At 42.8% G+C, this 17812-nt stretch overlaps 1 protein-coding gene across 1 annotated transcript; it reads right to left on the reverse strand.

Moving 5' to 3' along the window:
* Positions 1-311: 311 nt before the first annotated feature.
* On the reverse strand, positions 312-13803 carry ccdc125 (coiled-coil domain containing 125). The gene is made up of 12 exons (XM_079160985.1): positions 13638-13803; positions 12721-13018; positions 11841-11899; positions 11651-11737; positions 9768-9845; positions 7673-7758; positions 7519-7601; positions 7155-7267; positions 4055-4159; positions 3745-3895; positions 2511-2617; positions 312-1256 (listed from the first exon to the last, which is right to left on the reverse strand). The coding sequence occupies exons 2-12, from the start codon at positions 12962-12964 to the stop codon at positions 852-854; spliced, it is 1518 nt and encodes a 505-aa protein (XP_079017111.1). The 5' UTR covers positions 12965-13018; positions 13638-13803; the 3' UTR covers positions 312-851.
* Positions 13804-17812: the final 4009 nt, after the last annotated feature.

Here is a 17812-nt window from a genome sequence, read left to right on the forward strand (position 1 = left end):
GAGTTCCCCTGTATTCTCCACCTCAAACCTCATGGTTGGGCTCACTACGTGAACAGTAAACCAGCGATTCTCAAGGTAGGGTCCAGGGACTCCTAGACTCCTTTGCTTATCAGCCCTCTAGCTAGCCGGCCAGCATGGAGAAATACTTGAGTCAGTCCACATAGTCAAGTGACGCGAAGCCCAAACTCACCAAGCTGAGAAAGTATGATGACATTGAGTTTGGTTCACTTGAGAACAGAACAGAGCGTCATGTGACCTGAGGTGCCAGCCATAGACGTATATAAGAAATGAGCATGTCGTCGTGATTCAAATGAAATTAAGTTTCCGTTTATCTTTTTAAGCTTTAGAAAACAAATAGTTAAAATGACAACTAAGAGTACAAAGGCATTAAGTATGTTACGATTAGGACGGGGGCCCATGGAAAGTGTTCTCCCGTTAGTGGTCCCTACCCCCAGAAAGTCTCTATAATATCAGTCACACTGTGTGTGACTGATATTATAGACACATCCAACTCACGGATGCCATTAGGTAGAGAGTAAACTAAGAGGAATCATTGACACCAACATTTTTAGAACATCTGTACATTTAGCATTTAGCAACATGTTTCTAAATAGATTAAAAAAAAAGTACAAGACAAAGACCAAATATCCTCAAGTGTTTTAGGTTCCAGTCCTGTATCAGCGAAAAAACAACCTCCCCTCCCCAAACATTGTTCCACAGATGAAAAAAAAATTCAACAAAAAAAAAAAAAGACACCTGCAAAAATTCTTCCCCAGTTCTTTTGGAAGCAAACCGGGACAACTGCGTCTTTGGCCACGAGCCATGGAGTCCAGGTAGACCCTGTAGGTGGATCAGGACTCTTGTTGATTTGTTTGTTGGATTTCAGACTCGTGGCTCTTGTGGTTAGACGGTGGCTGGATGTCGGACTGCGACGGGTCCGCCAGCTCCCGCGGTTCAGTCCTGGACTCTGACAGACTCGCCGGTTGTCCTGGCTGAGGCAGCTCTAGCTGTTGCCGAGCTTGGACGTTGGACTCCGGTGGGACTTGTGGTTGCATCTTAGACTCCGGTGGGACTTGTGGTTGCATCTTAGACTCCGGTGCGTCAGACGTTTGCCGAGACCGGCTGTGGTTCTCTGATGGGTCCGATGGCCCGCAATGTGAATCTAGATGCAACCGTCTCTGCAGCTCCTCTGCACTGTGGGCTAACATGATGCTCACCTTCCTCTGGTGGGCCAGGGCCTCGTCCTTGTCGTTCAGCTGCAGCAGGAAACACAGCGGCAATGACTAACAGCGACTTCATGAATGATGACCTTTTACCAACTTTAGCTCAATACAAAACTAACTTTACCACAGGACGGACACAGAACTGCAATTGTCAGTCTGAAAGGTGGTTTGGAGTTCATGCTTGAAGGTACGGGAGACATGGTGTTTTAGATCACAAACAGATGGATGAAGAACAAGTTACTGACACGTTCAAGAATACAGGAAGCTCTGAAACAGGACTTCCTGTAGGTCCACTTAAAGATGAGCATGCGTGCTGATCATTGTTGAACTAACAACCAATGGCTGACTTTACATCTTTAATATATTTCCTCAGCACTTCATTTTGTTTTGTAATTCAAACTGAATGGTATTGTATATTTAGAGTTGTTCTGATACCAGAATCAGAAATGTCTCGGATGACGGATGCAGCCTAAAGCGCTGGATAGACTGGCTACTCAGCTCTACCCCTCCCCCAGTAAAACAGCAATTGTTTTATTTTAACACGCTGCGATCACCTCAGTTCTTGGTATCAGCTGATACGCAAGTTCAGGTGTCGAAAAGATGTATCGGGAAGGAAAAACAAGTATCGGAACATCTCTAGCTTTAGTTGCAGATCATTTCTCTGGCTTTTTGTGCTTATTATAGTACAGCCAAAGAGTCATTCATCTCACTCTCCGTTCAGACACAGTTGTTTCCATTAGCATAGTGCTATTCAGCAGCTACACTGAGCGATGGATGGATTTACAGTAACACGTCCATCAGTGAGTGGGAGGACAACATATAGAAATGGCCTGAAATAACTTATGAGGACATTTTTAAGTGCTTTGTGGTGTATTTTGGTGTCGATGGCTCCGCTATGAGGAACTACAAAAGTAGTAAGTAAGCAATTACTCTCACTGCCAGAAGGTAGACAAAAGGTTCACACCAGGAAGTTGAAATGTACAGTTGTTCAACAATGCTCATATGGAAGCCCCCGTCCCCTGTTCGGAGTGCCTGGATTAGCTTCCTGTTTGTACTAAAATTAGGACGCTGGAAAAGCTGCCTGTCCCGTTGGGCCCTCGCTTATCTATGACGACAGGCCTTTCTGCATTCAGAACACTTAGAAGCACTTCTGACTTCAGACGGACAACACGTTCTGTGAACTAGTTTGTTTTAAAGCAGATCGAGGCCTTGACATTAACAAGGAAACTGTTAATGTCAAGTGATCTCTAGATAACCGGCCTGCAGATGTTCAGAGGAGATACTAACCAAGTCCAGCAGTCTGTAGAGAGTCTCTAAAAGATCATCGGGCATCTTGGACGGCAGCAATCCTCTCAACCTCTGGCTCACGCTGATCAAAGGACTCCTGTTAGCACCTGGAGGAAAAACACAAGCGCTTTTCTGATGGTTCCAATAAATGAGAACTATGAGGCAGTCAAATCTGGGTTACTCATAGCTTCATGAGCCAGGACAGTGCAAGTCCTCGGCTTTGACAAATGAAACCGTTAGGAAAACGTTCACCGGAATCCTTTCTGTGTGAATATTTCTGTGATCCATCCACATTTAAGGGGAAAGAGATTTTCTGTACACTAAAATTTAGATAATAAATTCCATTCAATTTGAACAACTTGAGTTCCAAATGTGAGTCATGTTGTAGTAAGTCTGTGACAAAGTTTAATGAACAGGTATCACCATGAAACTTCCCTAGTTGATACTTACATTAGGACAACTATATTTTTGTATTGCTAGTTTTCTGAAATGTCATGTTTCAATATTTAAATGAGGAATTGTCTTATTGAATATGGGCTGATTTGCATCCTTTTCCAGAAGAGAAATCTGAACATTGGATAAAGCCAGATTCAAAAAGTTTGATTTTGATGACTTATTAGAGTCAAGGTTTTTACAGAGGGGACTTTTAGATATTTCTTTGCATCACAAAAAGTTTTCAGTAACAGAATGTTACATAAATAAGTCTATGAACGCTATATGAACAAACCTTCAGAACACAGAGAGGAATGAAAGTGTAAAGTCTGCTGGATGTAAGAGAACTGAAGAGGAGATTTAACAGAGAAAACGTCCTTTAAAGAGACTCTACAGGTGAATAGGGTCAAAACATGAACTCATAGATATCACCATCAAACCTCAACACTTCACTCACATTAAGAGGATTATTTTGTTCTATTACAAGTTTTCTGAAATGTCATGTTTAATATGCAAATGAGGCATTAGGTAATGGTAACTTTTGGTGAATTTAGGAGAAACCTACAGACACAAATAGACATACTAGTAGAATAGACGTAAATGTGTATTTTGAAAGTTTTCCTTCCGCTAGTCTGAAAGAAGACGTGTTGTGGAAGCAAAATAGCCCAAAATCTCTGAACTGACTTTGCCTGCAGTGTCTCACCTTAATGTAAAAATCTGAAAGCGGTCTGAAGACCAGAAAGACGCTTCATTAATAAAAGTCGATCACTATTTACACCGTGTAAGAACTACACACACACACCTTCGGCCTTGCAGTGGTGGGATTTCAGGATGTTGGCGTCGGCCAGCAGCAGGAAGTGATCACTCCGTTTCCTCAGCTGCTGTTCGAAGGCGATGCGGAAAGCATCCGCGACCATCGACGCCTCCTCTCTCCTCGAACGCTGAGCATCCAGCTGGAAAACACACACACACACACACACACACACACACACACACTCTTACCCAAGGTAAATAGGGTAAAATAAAATGTAACTATTAACACTAGTTTTAAAAAACAAAGAGGGAAAGGGGGGGGCTTGTAACAGGTGTAGCGGTTCGATGGATTTGTTCACCTCCTGTTGCAGCTGCACCAGCTGCGTCCTGCTGGCGGCAGCGGTCCGGCTGCATGGACAAGCTTCAGCAGCACCAAAACACCGGCAGGCCCCCAAAACCGCCAGCTTCAAAAAACAACACACAGAAGATGAAGACCAATGCTCACTCAACTGCTGAGTACAAGTACATGTTACTTCCAAATGAAACTAAAAGTCAAAGTCAAACAGTATGGATTTAACCTCTTTTTAACAGTGTTAACAGTACATCTGTGTCATGTACACACCTGCTATGTGTGGGTAGGTACTGATGCGACACATCTTTGGAAAGCTAAGATTCTTGTGATTCGATTTGTGCAAACCATTTCAAGATACAATCACAACAGCAGGTACAATCATCGCCTCCGTCAGACCACCAACCCACAAACAAACAATTACAATATCGAAGCAACTCACCAATGAAGCTTCATAATAATCCAGCCATCCATAATATTCCAACAAAAACAGTCTTGTTACATTAACAAAGGTCCAGACGATCCAATCCAGTAAAATATTTAGTCCAAAACACATTATTACGTCCATAAACACCCACAGACTGCTGTTGTATCATCTCAAATTAGCCGGCAGATATGCCTAATTATTGATGTATTTTCCGTAGTAACTCCAGTTGGCATGTAAACATTGCCGCTCTGTGTCTCACCTTTCGATTGACTCCTATTGACCCAACAGGAGCTTCATGTCCACAGCCTACAACAACCAACGAGAGTCCGTGTTGAAGGACAGTGCCTGCCCCTCTTCTTTCGTGTAAAGCTCGAGCCAATTGCAACCGATCGTTCTGATGACTGACGCTTTGTATAGCCAATGAAATTTCAAAAATAACGATATACAGCTTCAGGGGTTAGATTTAGAGCCTCAACACTGAAGTCACTGCGTCACCGTGAGTCTGCTCCCTGTGACCGTGCGTTAAATTCAAAGTGTGGTTTTTGAGAGTTTTGGAGACTTTAGAAAAGTGATTAATGGTGAAATAACTTATAGATTACTGTATATCGACATAAATAAGCTTTAGTTTAAATTATGAAAACACATTTCTACACAGCCTCAGTATGTTACCATGGTTACCATGGGTCTCCAAATGGGCTTTTATGGAAAGCACCGAGACATGCCTTCAGTAAAACATGTGTAAAATATTCATTCTCTGGTATTGTTATCACATTTGAACCTGGACTAGGTAAGGCTTCATGCTGTGGTCCCATTGTGTTTTCCAGCTAATAAGTCTCAGCTATAGTCATCTGCAGGAAATAAAAACCTTCTCCTTCAGTGTTCAACCATCTATTACTCAATGCCAGCAGCACTTACAGTGATTCTGATTCTTCCAAATGGTTCAAGAACAGCTTTCAGTTTACTCTGGGTATGCCTTGGAGAGGCGATTTAGGCTCATTTTACTGGAGTGGTAACAGGTTAAAAACAGATGAAAATGTCCATTTCATTGCTAAATACTACATATTCAGTTTCAGTATTTAGTTTATATTGTGCTTACATGGTGCGTACTCATTAGTATGCGTTTGTGGTGAAAATACAAAAAAAAACTAATACAACAGACAACTTATGTTTAAGTGCAGTTCTGAAATATTGCTCTTTTTACTGCACTACAAGCTGTAGTTACTTTTAACATAAAAAAAACCTTTGAGATGCTTATAAAACATCCATCCATTTTCCTCCGCTTATCCGGAGTCGGGTCGCGGTGGCAACAGGCCAAGCAGGCTGACCCAGACTTCCCTCTCGCCCGCAACATGTTCCAGCTCATACTGGGGGATCCCGAGGCATTCCCAGGCCAGCTGGGAGATATAATCCCTCCAGCGTGTTCTGGGTCTTCCCCGGGGTCTCCTCCCAGTTGGACGTGCCTGGAAAACCTCCAGTGGGAGGCGTCCAGGAGGCATCCTGATTAGATGCCCGAACCACCTCAGCTGACTCCTTTCGATGCGAAGGAGTAGCGGCTCGACTCCAAGTTCCCTTCTGATGTCCGAGCTCCTTCCCCTATCTCTAAGGCTGAGCCCGGCCACCCTACGGAGGAAACTCATTTCGGCCGTTTGTACCCGCGACCTCGTTCACGACTCAGAGTTCGTGACCACAGGTGAGGGTCGGAACGTAGACTGACCAGTAAATTCCAGACGGTCCTTGGAGCCCCCCCCCACCTCTTTGTCCATGGCCTCCCTGAACTCCTCCCAGCATCCGCGACCACTGCAGCTGCAGCCCTTCTGGCCTGCCGGTACTGCTCAGCTGCTTCAGGAGACCCCTGAGCCAACCTGGCCCCAAAATGCCTCCTTCTTCAGCTTGACGGCTTCCCGGGTTGCCGCCACGACAGGCACCGATGACCTTCCGGCCACAGCTCCTAGCGGCCGCGTCCACAATAGAGGCTTTGAACATGGTCCACTCGGATTCCATGTCCCCAACCTCCCTCGGGGTGTGTGAGAAGTTCTTCCGGAAGTGGGACTTAAAGAACCCCCAGACAGGGTCCTCCGACAGACGCTCCCAGTTCACCCTCATTACACGTTTGGGCTTGCGGGGTCTTTCCAGCCGGTTCCCCCGCCATCTGATCCAACTCACCAGTTGGTGAGTGATCAGTTCTAAAACAGTTTTGTTGTTTTTGCTTGTGACATCTCGACAGTCTGTTAGACACGCTTCTCACATGGTTTTATTGAGAAGATTCCAAACAGGCAAAATTAAAATAAAACATCCAATGGTTTACAAAGCAGCTAACATTAGAGAAAAGTACAAAACACATCTGTGTATCAGAACCTAGTTTCTTCTTCCTCTCCCTCCCAATAACCATCTGTCTACGCTTCAGATTTATCTTGTAACCTTTGGAGGGGCCCGACCCCTCGGTTGGGAGCCACTGGACTCAACAAGCTAACTGTATATAAAGTAGTGAAAAGTAGCTCCACCTCTTTAACCTTCTGTAACATTGATGCATCAGTATTAACTATAGTACTTTTACTGTTGACTTGTGATACTTTTGTACTTTTACTTCAATGGGATTTAGAATGCAGGTCTTCTTATTATTATTATTTAATGTTTTTTATCGGATCTCTCTCTCTCTCTCTCTCTCTGACTGGGGCTCTCTCACCTCCAGAACACTTGAATCTCTCTCTGGGCTGTATTGAGGTTTGGTTCCTTGGTAAGCTCGCTGCTCCTTCACACTCAGCATGGCGAGAAGCTCCAAGCACTGCCGACTACGAGCTGCAAACACAAACGCACGTAATGTTCGTGAAGATGGCCAAATCAATTCCATTTGCAGATAAAGACCACGAGATACAGTTAAAAGCTGTGTAGAAATGTAAAAAAGCTTGTAAGAGGACATTGGGTAAAGATGATTTAATCAGTTATTTAGATGCCCATTTTGACAGTTGAAAAGTAGGAGTCACCCACTGAGGGTTGAGCTGCATGATGTTTGGTGACGTGAAAATGATTCTACATTATTCCGCGTTTACCGGAATTTTCTGCCCGGAGCTGCAGGATCTCGCTCTCTCTTTCCTCCAGGCTGTCGGTCAGGGTCTTGTTCTCACTCAAAATTCTGATAACGACAATAAAGTCATAAACCGATGAGAATACCACAGACATGAGCGTGCGTGGTGTAAATCCAACCTGTTGTATTTCTGTTCCCAGGATTGCTGAGACTTCTTCATCTGGACCTGGTTGAAGCTCAGTTCCCACTGCAATCTGTTCACCTCCTGCGAAAGATGGAAGCACCAGATCGACCCCGTTCACACCATTAAAATGCGTTCGGATAGTGAAAACCTCAAAAGCATTGAGGACGGATTGTGATCCGATCAGCCAAACCAACTCCAGGGGAGGTCAGGGACGCATTGGGACCTCATTGAATATAGGTGTAATTACAATTGCTTTTTCAATCCAGATACAAAAACTATGTTGGCAGTAAGACCTAATAATGTGCTGCTGTTCTAAGACCAGCTTGGTGGCAGCCATTAGCCGGTTAGCAAGCTAAGCTACTAGCAAGGAAAGTAGCTAGAAAGCTGTTCAAAATGGATATTCAAGACACTCGTGGATGGAGTCAAGACGAGAGGAGTATGCTTTTCAAGTCCGACGCAACCGAGCCATTTATGAAGCAACAGCTGAGAAAATGTGGAAATGTCCACAACCGCAAACGAGAGGAGGATGTGACTTTCTGTCTTTTCAGATGCACAGACCGATCGGATCTCGATGTGGACACTGGAGACACGTAATGATGCCAGGTGTGACGACCCCTCCCTTCCACCAGCGATCTGTGTCCCGTTTCCTCTCAGTTTGTCTTTCAGGATGTTAATCGGCCACTGATGGGCAACACCTGAGCCTGGTTTGGTCCCAGCTATAAAGGCTGCCCCTCTTCTTTGGCTGGGTCTCCTCTCCGACTCTTGTTTGGCTGACAAGGCTGCTGCTGTGTTTTGTTTGTTTGTTTAGTTATTGGTTCATTAAATAAATGTGTATTTATTACTTTTAACTCGTTTTGTCTCCCTTCATGTTACGGCCTTTTGAGCCGGGTCGTGACATATAGGGGCTCGTCCTAACTTGATTGACCAGATTAAGATTTGTTTAGAGAAGTTGATCCGCTGGTTGTAATTGGCTTGATAAGCAGAGATGTATTTCTGTGTCAGTAGTAGCCTTGTAGGCAGGTGCACCTCGTTTAGTCAGTGAGATGTGCAGTCTGGTAGTTTGGGAGACATGGACGAGTGCGGTGAGTAGGCTGTTTTGGTTATTGTGAGCAGCTGTAGTGATCAGTGTTCCTGAGGAGTGTGTTTTGTGTCACTGAGCTGTGTTATGCTGGTGATTTTTTGTGGAACATAGTTTGGGTCGTCCTGTATACACGGTGAGTAAATTGCTGCTGTTCTGTCCCTGTTAGGCTGAAGAGTGGAGTCCCTTTGGAGTTTGTTGGGGGGTTTGATAGTGTGGGGATGAAAGTGGTTAGAGCAGTTGTCTCGGGGGCACGTCCGAGGCTGCAGGTGGGCGGCCAGTTCATGGTTGCTTTACCGGGCCTGCAGGGTTTTAGTGCATAAGTACCCACCACAAGTAGCAGACTAGGGGGGAGCTTACTTAGTCTCTGGTTAGGCAGTCAGAGGGACGGGCTGCAGTGATGTTAGCTGTGTATGGGCTGTTCTTAGTGTTAGTGGGTAAGTTAAATTCTATACGGATCAGTTTGGGTTTTGTGTTCGGGCAGTCAAAGTGTGTTTCCTCTGTTTGGCTTCTGTGGAGGAGTTATTGGAGCGCTGTTTGTTGGGTGTCAGGTTTGAGTTGGATTCTGTTGGTCCTAAGCTTGATGCGGTTGCTGTTCCTGGCTTTACTGAGGGAAACTAGTTTCTTGTGTTTGCTGCTAACTACATGTTTTGTATTCCGTTTTTTGTGATCATGGTTCTTGAAGTTTGTGGGTAAATCAAGACTCAGTAATCAGAGCATTGCACAGCCTGTTGGGTGTCTGGGTATTGGACCCAGTTACCTTGCAGGTGTTTCAGCTAAGAACCTGAAGACTGCTGCTGCACAGTGTGCAGTAGGTATTAATGGTTCATAGGGTAAGCAAGTCAGTAGATAAAGGAGGGATGTGGTGAACTGTACATTGTTTGTGCGGTGACAGGCAAGTTTGTAGCTTGCCTGTGATACATTGGTTACTGACTGTTCCTGTACAGTAGAAACCTGCGGATGAATGTTAAAGTAAACAGACCAAGCCCTTATTTGAGCAGCCTCTACTTACCTTTTCCAGAGCTTTGGCCTCCGCCTCGCTCTTCTGCAGCAGACTTTTCGTGTGACTCGTGGCTTTGTCAAGAATGGCCTGCGTGAAGAAGAGCAGTTCATATGAACTGGCTGAACGAAGTCGAGACCTTGTGGGTTTTTTATCTCGATTTATTACTTCCTTCTGTCTGACTGACAAACTACTCCAGAGACAACGGTGCTTCAAATGTAAAGGACTGGTCTTCACAATCAGTCTCTCACTTTGACTTCGTCCCAGTAAAATATGATATATCTATGTACATTATTGCAAACAGTCTGGATATGATAATGATATCTTTAACTCTTGAGTCAATGTGGAAAAGAAGTCATTTTAGTGCTCAGAAAAAAAGATATATACAGGACTGTCTCAGAAAATTAGAATATTGTGATAAAGTTCTTTATTTTGTGTAATGCAATTAAAAAAACAAAAATGTCATGCATTCTGGATTCATTACAAATCAACTGAAATATTGCAAGCCTTTTATTCTTTTAATATTGCTGATTATGGCTTACAGCTTAAGAAAACTCAAATATCCTATCTCTAAATATTAGAATATCATGAAAAAGTATACTAGTAGGGTATTCAACTAATCACTTGAATCGTCTAATTAACTCGAAACACTTGCAAGGGTTTCCTGAGCCTTGAAAAACACTCAGCTTGGTTCAGTAAACTAAATCACACGTATGGGGATTATCACAATATTCTAATTTTCTGAGACAGTCCTGTATATTTGAAAGTCTACATTTCCATGACAGCTGGGTAACTCCATCTGCTCATCAATGAGCCATACTTTTACATTGGCTGACATTCTTCACACACACACTAATTTAAACTCAACCCTAAACACACCATTAATGTATGTTAAAAACAACAGTGACCAGTTGTTTTAGAAAATGAGTCTTTATAAACAATATAGGTTTCAAACTGTATATTTGTCAGCCTTTTTTTCAAAGATGTGCACCTTCAGTGGGACCCAGTGGGACAAACACGAGTATTGTACGAAGGACTAACATTTCATTGGTCTTTTCATGGGATTTGTTGGCAGTAAGAAAAACATAAAATATCACCAGCTTTAGCCTTAAAGTTGGGGAGACAAGAAGAAGACCAAAACTGTTGTCTTTTTTGTTTAACATGGACCCTACTTTCATAGATTTGGCCATAATGTCTATCAGAGCTTCATATTATTCTACTGGGCAGTATTTCGGGTTTGACAGCAGGAACCACGAGGTAACATGTGGCGCTGCTTTAACGTGTCTGAAGAGAAAAACATTGAGAACCACCGTCATGTACCAATTTTACATAGAAAATTGCACATAGAAGCAGGTTTTTAGATGCGGGAAAACCCGCTAAAAATAAGTATGCCGTACTGTTTTCTTTCTCTGGTGCGTCACGTTAGACGTCACGAACGTGCCAGAAAAACAAGGTTAGTGAACTGTGATAATGTAACCGTGGTTACATCTTTTTAAATTCGGTTACTTATTCTGTCTCTTCTAAACTCCGGGACAAGTCATTTGAAACGATGGAGAGAAGCAGAATTTGTGGCTGAGATGATGAAAAAAGCGCCGGAAAAGGGGCGAAAAAGAGTGTTTCCATCCCTGCTTATTGGAGCTGGAGACGATAAATACTCGTGAATACTGCTGAGACATTTGTCCCGGGAATGAATGCCGATTGTAAAATGTCCCACAAAAGACAGATGTTAGTGGGTGTTAATGTGTTCTTTTTGTCCAGTGGGAGTCTTTATACAACAAGAATGCCGGCTAAGCAGCGTTCTTGATGGATACTGGCTGCCTGTGTGTTGATGGGATTCAAACTGAACAGCAGAAGACTGAGGTGTAAGACACTTCAGTATGTATGTGCTGCTCTACCTTTCCCTGCAGGATCTTCAGAGCTTCATATTTGCCTTCGACGTAACGATGTGCCACCTCCAACTCACAGCACAATACGTCTATCACCTGTCAACCCAGCAGAACCATCACTTACAATTTGCCCGGCTGAAGCGGACAAAGTTATATCAATTACAGTTTGCCTTTTTCTTTCCTTCTTCTCTCTTCCTACCTCAGTTGCTTCCTGGAGTCTGTCTTTCAGCTCGTCTTTGGACAGGTCCACCAGTGAGCCTGTTGATCCACAAAAAGCCCTTGTAATGCTGTGAATATGTGTGTGTGTGTGTGTATATGTATATACATATACACACTACCGTTCAAAAGTTTGGGGTCACTTAGAAATGTCCTTATTTCTCAAAGAAAAGCACTGTTTCTTTCAATGAAGATAACATTAAATTAATCAGAAATACACTCTATACATTGTTAATGTGGTTAATGACTATTCTAGGTGGAAACGTCTGGTTTTTAATGAAATATCTACATAGGAGTATAGAGGCCCATTTCCAGCAACTATCACGCCAGTGTTCTAATCGCCTTAGAAGACTAATTGATGATTAGAAAACCCTTGTGCAAATATGTTAGCACAGCTGAAAACAGTTCTGCTGGTGAGAGAAGCTATAAAACTGGCCTTCCTTTGAGCTAGTTGAGTATCTGGAGCATCACATTTGTGGGTTGGATTATACTCTCAACATGGCCAGAAAAAGAGAACTTTCATGTGAAACTCGCCAGTCTATTCTTGTTCTTAGAAATGAAGCTATTCCATGCGAGAAATTGCGAAGAAACTGAAAGTGTGTGTGTGTGTGTGTGTGTGTGTGTGTGTGTGTGTGTGTGTGTGTGTGTGTGTGTGTGTGTGTGTGTGTGTGTGTGTGTGGCTACGTATTTATAAACATATTTATACACACGTGTATAAATATGTATTGATTAATATCAATCAATCTATTTATATATGTCGTAGTTGGTTATGTAAACCCAAAAATCCTTTTTTTTATCCACAACTTGCATGTTGGGATTTATTGGACTTGGATCCTGTTTATCCATTCCTCAGATGTTCTTACTGTAGCAGGGCGGCTTCCAACGGGCTCTCTGCTGCGTCCCTGTGGTCTTCAGTCCGGGGATCCAGGCCGCCTCTCCCGCCCGTCCGAGCGGCTCCGTTCTGGACAGCAGCATCTCCGTGAGGCCGTCAACGCTCCGGCTCGTGTCCTTCGTGGAGCTCGGTGCCGCTCTGACTCCCATCCCGTCACCCAGGTCCCCGTTCGCCATGTCATCATCCGGGCTGCAGGCCTCACCGGCCTCCTGCATCTGTCCCAGGCCAAACCCTTACCTTTCAGTCAGCACAGTATGGATCTACTACACCTGCCAAAACACATTGATTCGCTCAAACTTCAAATTGTTCACCCACAACATACCGCGAGTATTTAATTTACTGGCACTTGCAGACATTCCTGTCTAGTTATTTAATCTATAAACTGCGTCTCAATGGTCCCGGACATTGTAGGGATTAGGTCAGAACTCAACACCTACAATAACTTCTTGATGTGGTAGCTATGTGCAGGTAGGCTACAGTCCGTTACACGCGACACTAAGGCCGGAGCATTAAGTTAGCATGACTACTACAGTACAGGCTCACGCTGTCTTCAAAGCACCTAATCACAGGATACACATCTATGTACTTTAATTCAATGTACAAAAACATCTGTATTCATACAGTGATACTGGTTTCAGTTGAAGCCTACCATCCAGCAGTGTGACTGCTTAGTCGATTAATCGACCGTTTTGGTTTGAAGTCGAATAATATGTCTTTAATAGATTAGTCGTGTTTATAGCTCGAGCTCTACTATTGACAATGGACCATCACCACGTAGTCTCTATCAGAGTCACTCATGTAAACAACTAGATGAAACACGAAAACAAAACCGGAACTGAACACTATTTGTTAACTTAACGTCAGTTGTTATGAGTGACTTCCTCTTACCTGAAACTTTGAGGCAGTAACGTTAAACGTGATATTCCTCGGGTGCTTTACACACAGACGGGAAAACAAAATGTAATCCCGGTTTCACCGACGAAGTGAGCGCTCGAGCGAGTTTGACATTAATACTACAGCGTTACACAAACTACGAGGTGAACCCGCTCCTCTACCTGCCGCAAAGGTCCGTCAAGCTACACTAAACTACTTCCGGTCAACACCTTGAAAAATAAAATCCATCATATATTTTTAATTGTACAAAGCACGACGCTCGCGAAACAATACCTCTGCTAAATAATAAAGTAGAGTGACATATAAACAGTGAGACTACGTATTAAAGGTGGAATCATTTCTAGAGTTGAGGTGTAAAGTAGTTTAGGAGTCTCCATCAGCGGAGGGATATTTAAAGCAGCCTCATGTCAAACTGTTGAGCAAATATTGGATGAAGGGGTGTGAAAGGAGAGTGTTACAATAAGTATGGAGCTCAATGATCCGCTTGTCACATATGTTTTATTCACTTATTTAGATTTAAGAAACGTATACCTCTCAATAAGCATTTAGTAGGGCAAAGTGGGAACTTTTTGAATATATATGTGAGCGAGAAATGGATAAAATAGAAATAAATGAAGACATTGAGGAGATTGATACAAAAATGACATTTACAATACTGGAAGCAGCAAATCAAACAATTGCTAAAAGTAAAGGAAGGATGAAAAGAAAGGCAGTCCCATGGTGGACTGATGAGTGTCGGAGAGCAGTGAAAGAAAGGAACAAAGCTCTTAAGGTATTAAGAAGATTGCATCATTTCCAAAATATAATAGAATACAAACAAGCACAAGCAAAGGTTCGTAGAATCATTCGTAAAACAAAAAGGGAAAGCTGGCAGAATTATTGTAGCAGAATTGGAAGATCAACACCTGTGGGAGAGATTTGGGGGATGATTAGAAGCATGAGAGGAATTAGAAGAGCGCGGCAGTATCCAGTGTTGAAGAGGGGGGAGGATGGGGAGAGGGCAGAGATGATTGCAAAGCATTAACAGAAATCAACAGCTCTGCCAACCTGACAGTAGAAGGTAAGAGAGGAAGGGAAAGGACACAATCAGCTCAAAAAGAGACAATACTAATAGTCCTAGTGATGCCCCGTTTACTTTAGAAGAACTGAAAAGAGCAATAGAAGGAGGAGGACTTACATCACCAGGGAAGGATGACATTTGTTATATAATGCTTAAGCATTTAGGTAGTATAGCAATGATGAAATTGTTATTTTTCTATAATAAGGTTTGGGAAGTGGGGACACCTACCTAGTTCTTGGAAAGAAGCTGTGATTATCCCAATCAGGAAACCAGGCAAAGACTCATCAAACCCAATAAATTACAGACCCATAGCATTAACATCCCATGTAGGTAAGATAATGGAAATAATGATTACAGATAGATTAACATTCTATATGGAGTCCAGGGGAATGATATCACCTCATCAAAGTGGGTTTCGGAAAGGTAGAGGAACTATGGACCCGATTATTTGTTTAGAAACAGAAATCAGAAAGGCCAGGTGAATAAGGAGTCAGTGATGGCTGTGTTCTTTGATGTGGAAAAGGCTTATGATATGGTTTGGAGGGAAGGGCTATTGATTAAATTAAATATGATAGGAATAAAGATTTTTTAATTAACAGATTTATTCAAGTCAGAATTGGGGCAGCACTATCTAGAAGATACCTGGTAGAGAATGGTACACCACAGGGTAGTGTCATCAGTCCGATACTGTTCTCCATCATGATAAATGATGTTTTCCTTCTAGTTCAGGGTGATATTGGGCAATCTCTATTTGCCGATGATGGAGCACTGTGGAAGAGGGGGAAGTTTAGTACCATTTAGTACAGAGAGGTCAGACGAGGTCAAGCAAAATTGTTATTTTGGAACAGTGGAAACTCTCTCTCTCGCCATGTCTGTCTGTCTGTCTGTCTGTCTGTCTGTCTCAGTCTGTCTGTCTGTATCTCTCTCTCTCTCTCTCTTCATGTCTGTCTGTCTCTCTCTCTACTCTGTCTGTCTATCTGTTTGTCTTCATGTCTATCTGTCTCTCTGTCTCTCTCTCTGTCTATTCGTCTGTCTGTCTGTCTGTCTGTCTGTGTCTCTCTCTTACTCTGTCTGTCTATCTGTTTGTCTCTGTCTGCTTGTCTGTCTCTCTGTCTGTCTGTCTGTCTGTCTGTCTGCCTGGCTGTCTCTGTATGTCTGTCTCTCTGTCTCTCTGTCTATCTGTCTGTCTGTCTTTCTCTCTTCATGTCTGTTTGTCTGTCTGTCTGTCTGTCTGTCTCTCTTTCTTTCTCTCTCTCTCTCTCTCTCTCTGTCGCTCTGTCTCTCCGTCTCTCTCTCTCTCTCTGTCTAGCTGTCTGTCTGTCTCTCTCTCTCTCCCAAATCATAGAACAACATGTCAGCAGTCTCTAAAATAAAAATGGCTTTGATAAAGTGAAGCAGGACAAAGTTACAGAGGTTTTAGTACATATTATTTACTAAACTATGACATTTCAACTAGTATCATTTTATGGCATGCCATACCATTTTTTGACTTTACATTGTTTTTTATGGCTTACTATGACATTTTTATAATATCTGTGACAACTCCTCCCTTCCACTCGGGCTGACACGGCTGCTGTTTTGTATTGTTTGTCTCACACATGCTGACATTAATGACTCTCCATGGTTGTTTTGCTTAGTTTATGTATTCTGTACGAGCTATTTATTTGATTCATAAGTAGTATTGTTTAATTATTCTAGATGTTTGCTTTTTGGGTTAGATTTATTTTTGACTCTGCTTTCTCGCCTCACAGGTTCGTGTGGATCCTGGTTATACCTGGACCCCGGTCTTGCCTCCTGTCGTGGTTCTGTCATATGCATTGAATGTGTTCTAACGCTGTAATGTTGTTCATTCTGTACACATTACATCTATTGCACTTCTGTCCATCCTGATAGAGGGATCCCTCCTCTGTTGCTCTCTAAGGTCTCTTCCTCTTTTCTCCCGTTAAAGGGTTTTTTGGGGGAGTTCTTCCTGTTCCGATGTGAGCGTCCTGGGACAGAGGATGTCACATGTGTACAGATTGTAAAGCCCTCTGAGGCTAATTTGTGATTTTGGGCTGTACAAAAATAAATTGAATTGAAAAAATTGAATTGACAGTGTATGTTTCTGATTGATCATATCACAAATTTATAATTCCAATAAGTGAACTGATAAGATATGACATAAACATCTTTATCAAGGACACAATTACTTGCTCCAGTAGCATTACGGGCTATGTTGCTGTAGTATGTCTCAGTTCACAGCTGTGGTTCAGGAGGTAAAGCAGGTCCACTTCAATACAGGCTCCTCGTGTCCATATGTCAAGGTGTCCTTGAGCAAGACACTGAACCTCAAATTGTTCCCAATGGGCAGGCCAGCAGCTTGCATGGCACGTCTGCTGCCATCAGTGTGTATGTGTGTGTGTAAATGTTAAGGGCCAAGATTGTAAAGCTTTGTTTGTCAGCACAGTTATACAGCTTATTTCTACATCACGGTCTTTCTCTGTCCATACAAAACATTTTCTGACTGGAATTCCTTTGACTCAGATGTATGAAAAGGGCTGGCTCACCTGTATACTGCATGTGTGTGGTACTCATTGAGGTTGTCTATCCTTTCCTCCAGCTTGTTGCTGTACTTGCTCTTTTTTATGCTGAGGTTGAACAGGTCAACGTGAATCCAGATCAGAAACGTGGGAAAAGCCCGTGCGTAAAAGCGCGTGACCAGCTGCTCCTCTCACCCTACTCTGTTGTTTCGGACATAAAATAATAACAGTAATAAGGATAATATCTATAACGACAATAATAATATGTATTGCTTTTATCATTATTAATATAGTTGTTGTTTTGTTATGTGTTCTCTGTTCAAACTAACAGAGGCAGAGCTGCACTATGTTTGATATAAATGTTTAAAAGTGAACTCTCTTGCGTGTTGGGACTTTATGAGAGTGTGTGGTGCAGTCCTAGTTACTTTATGGCTCTGCTGTCGTCTTTTCTAATTTGAACTTTGATTATTGCTTCATGTAATCCAGAAATATTTCAAGAAATCCTGAAAGTTTAAATGTTTCCCTCTCAGCTGGTGTCGACTTTGTTGTTGAACGTCCTGCACAAGACGGCCTCCCTGAAGTCATCAGGA

This window comes from Pholis gunnellus, assembly GCF_910591455.1.
Source record: "Pholis gunnellus genome assembly, chromosome: 6".
Taxonomy (NCBI): Eukaryota; Metazoa; Chordata; class Actinopteri; order Perciformes; family Pholidae; genus Pholis; species Pholis gunnellus.

Bases quoted from the DNA above. Each gene is read 5' to 3' on its own strand.
- ccdc125 (XM_079160985.1), bottom strand. From the start codon at position 12,964: ATGCAGGAGGCCGGTGAGGCCTGCAGCCCGGATGATGACATGGCGAAC. The intron at 11,738-11,840 runs GTAGGAAGAGAG...CTGGGTTGACAG, and splicing joins GACTCCAGGAAGCAACTGAG to GTGATAGACGTATTGTGCTG. The intron at 7,602-7,672 runs GTTGGATTTACA...TGTCGTTATCAG, and splicing joins TGGGAACAGAAATACAACAG to AATTTTGAGTGAGAACAAGA.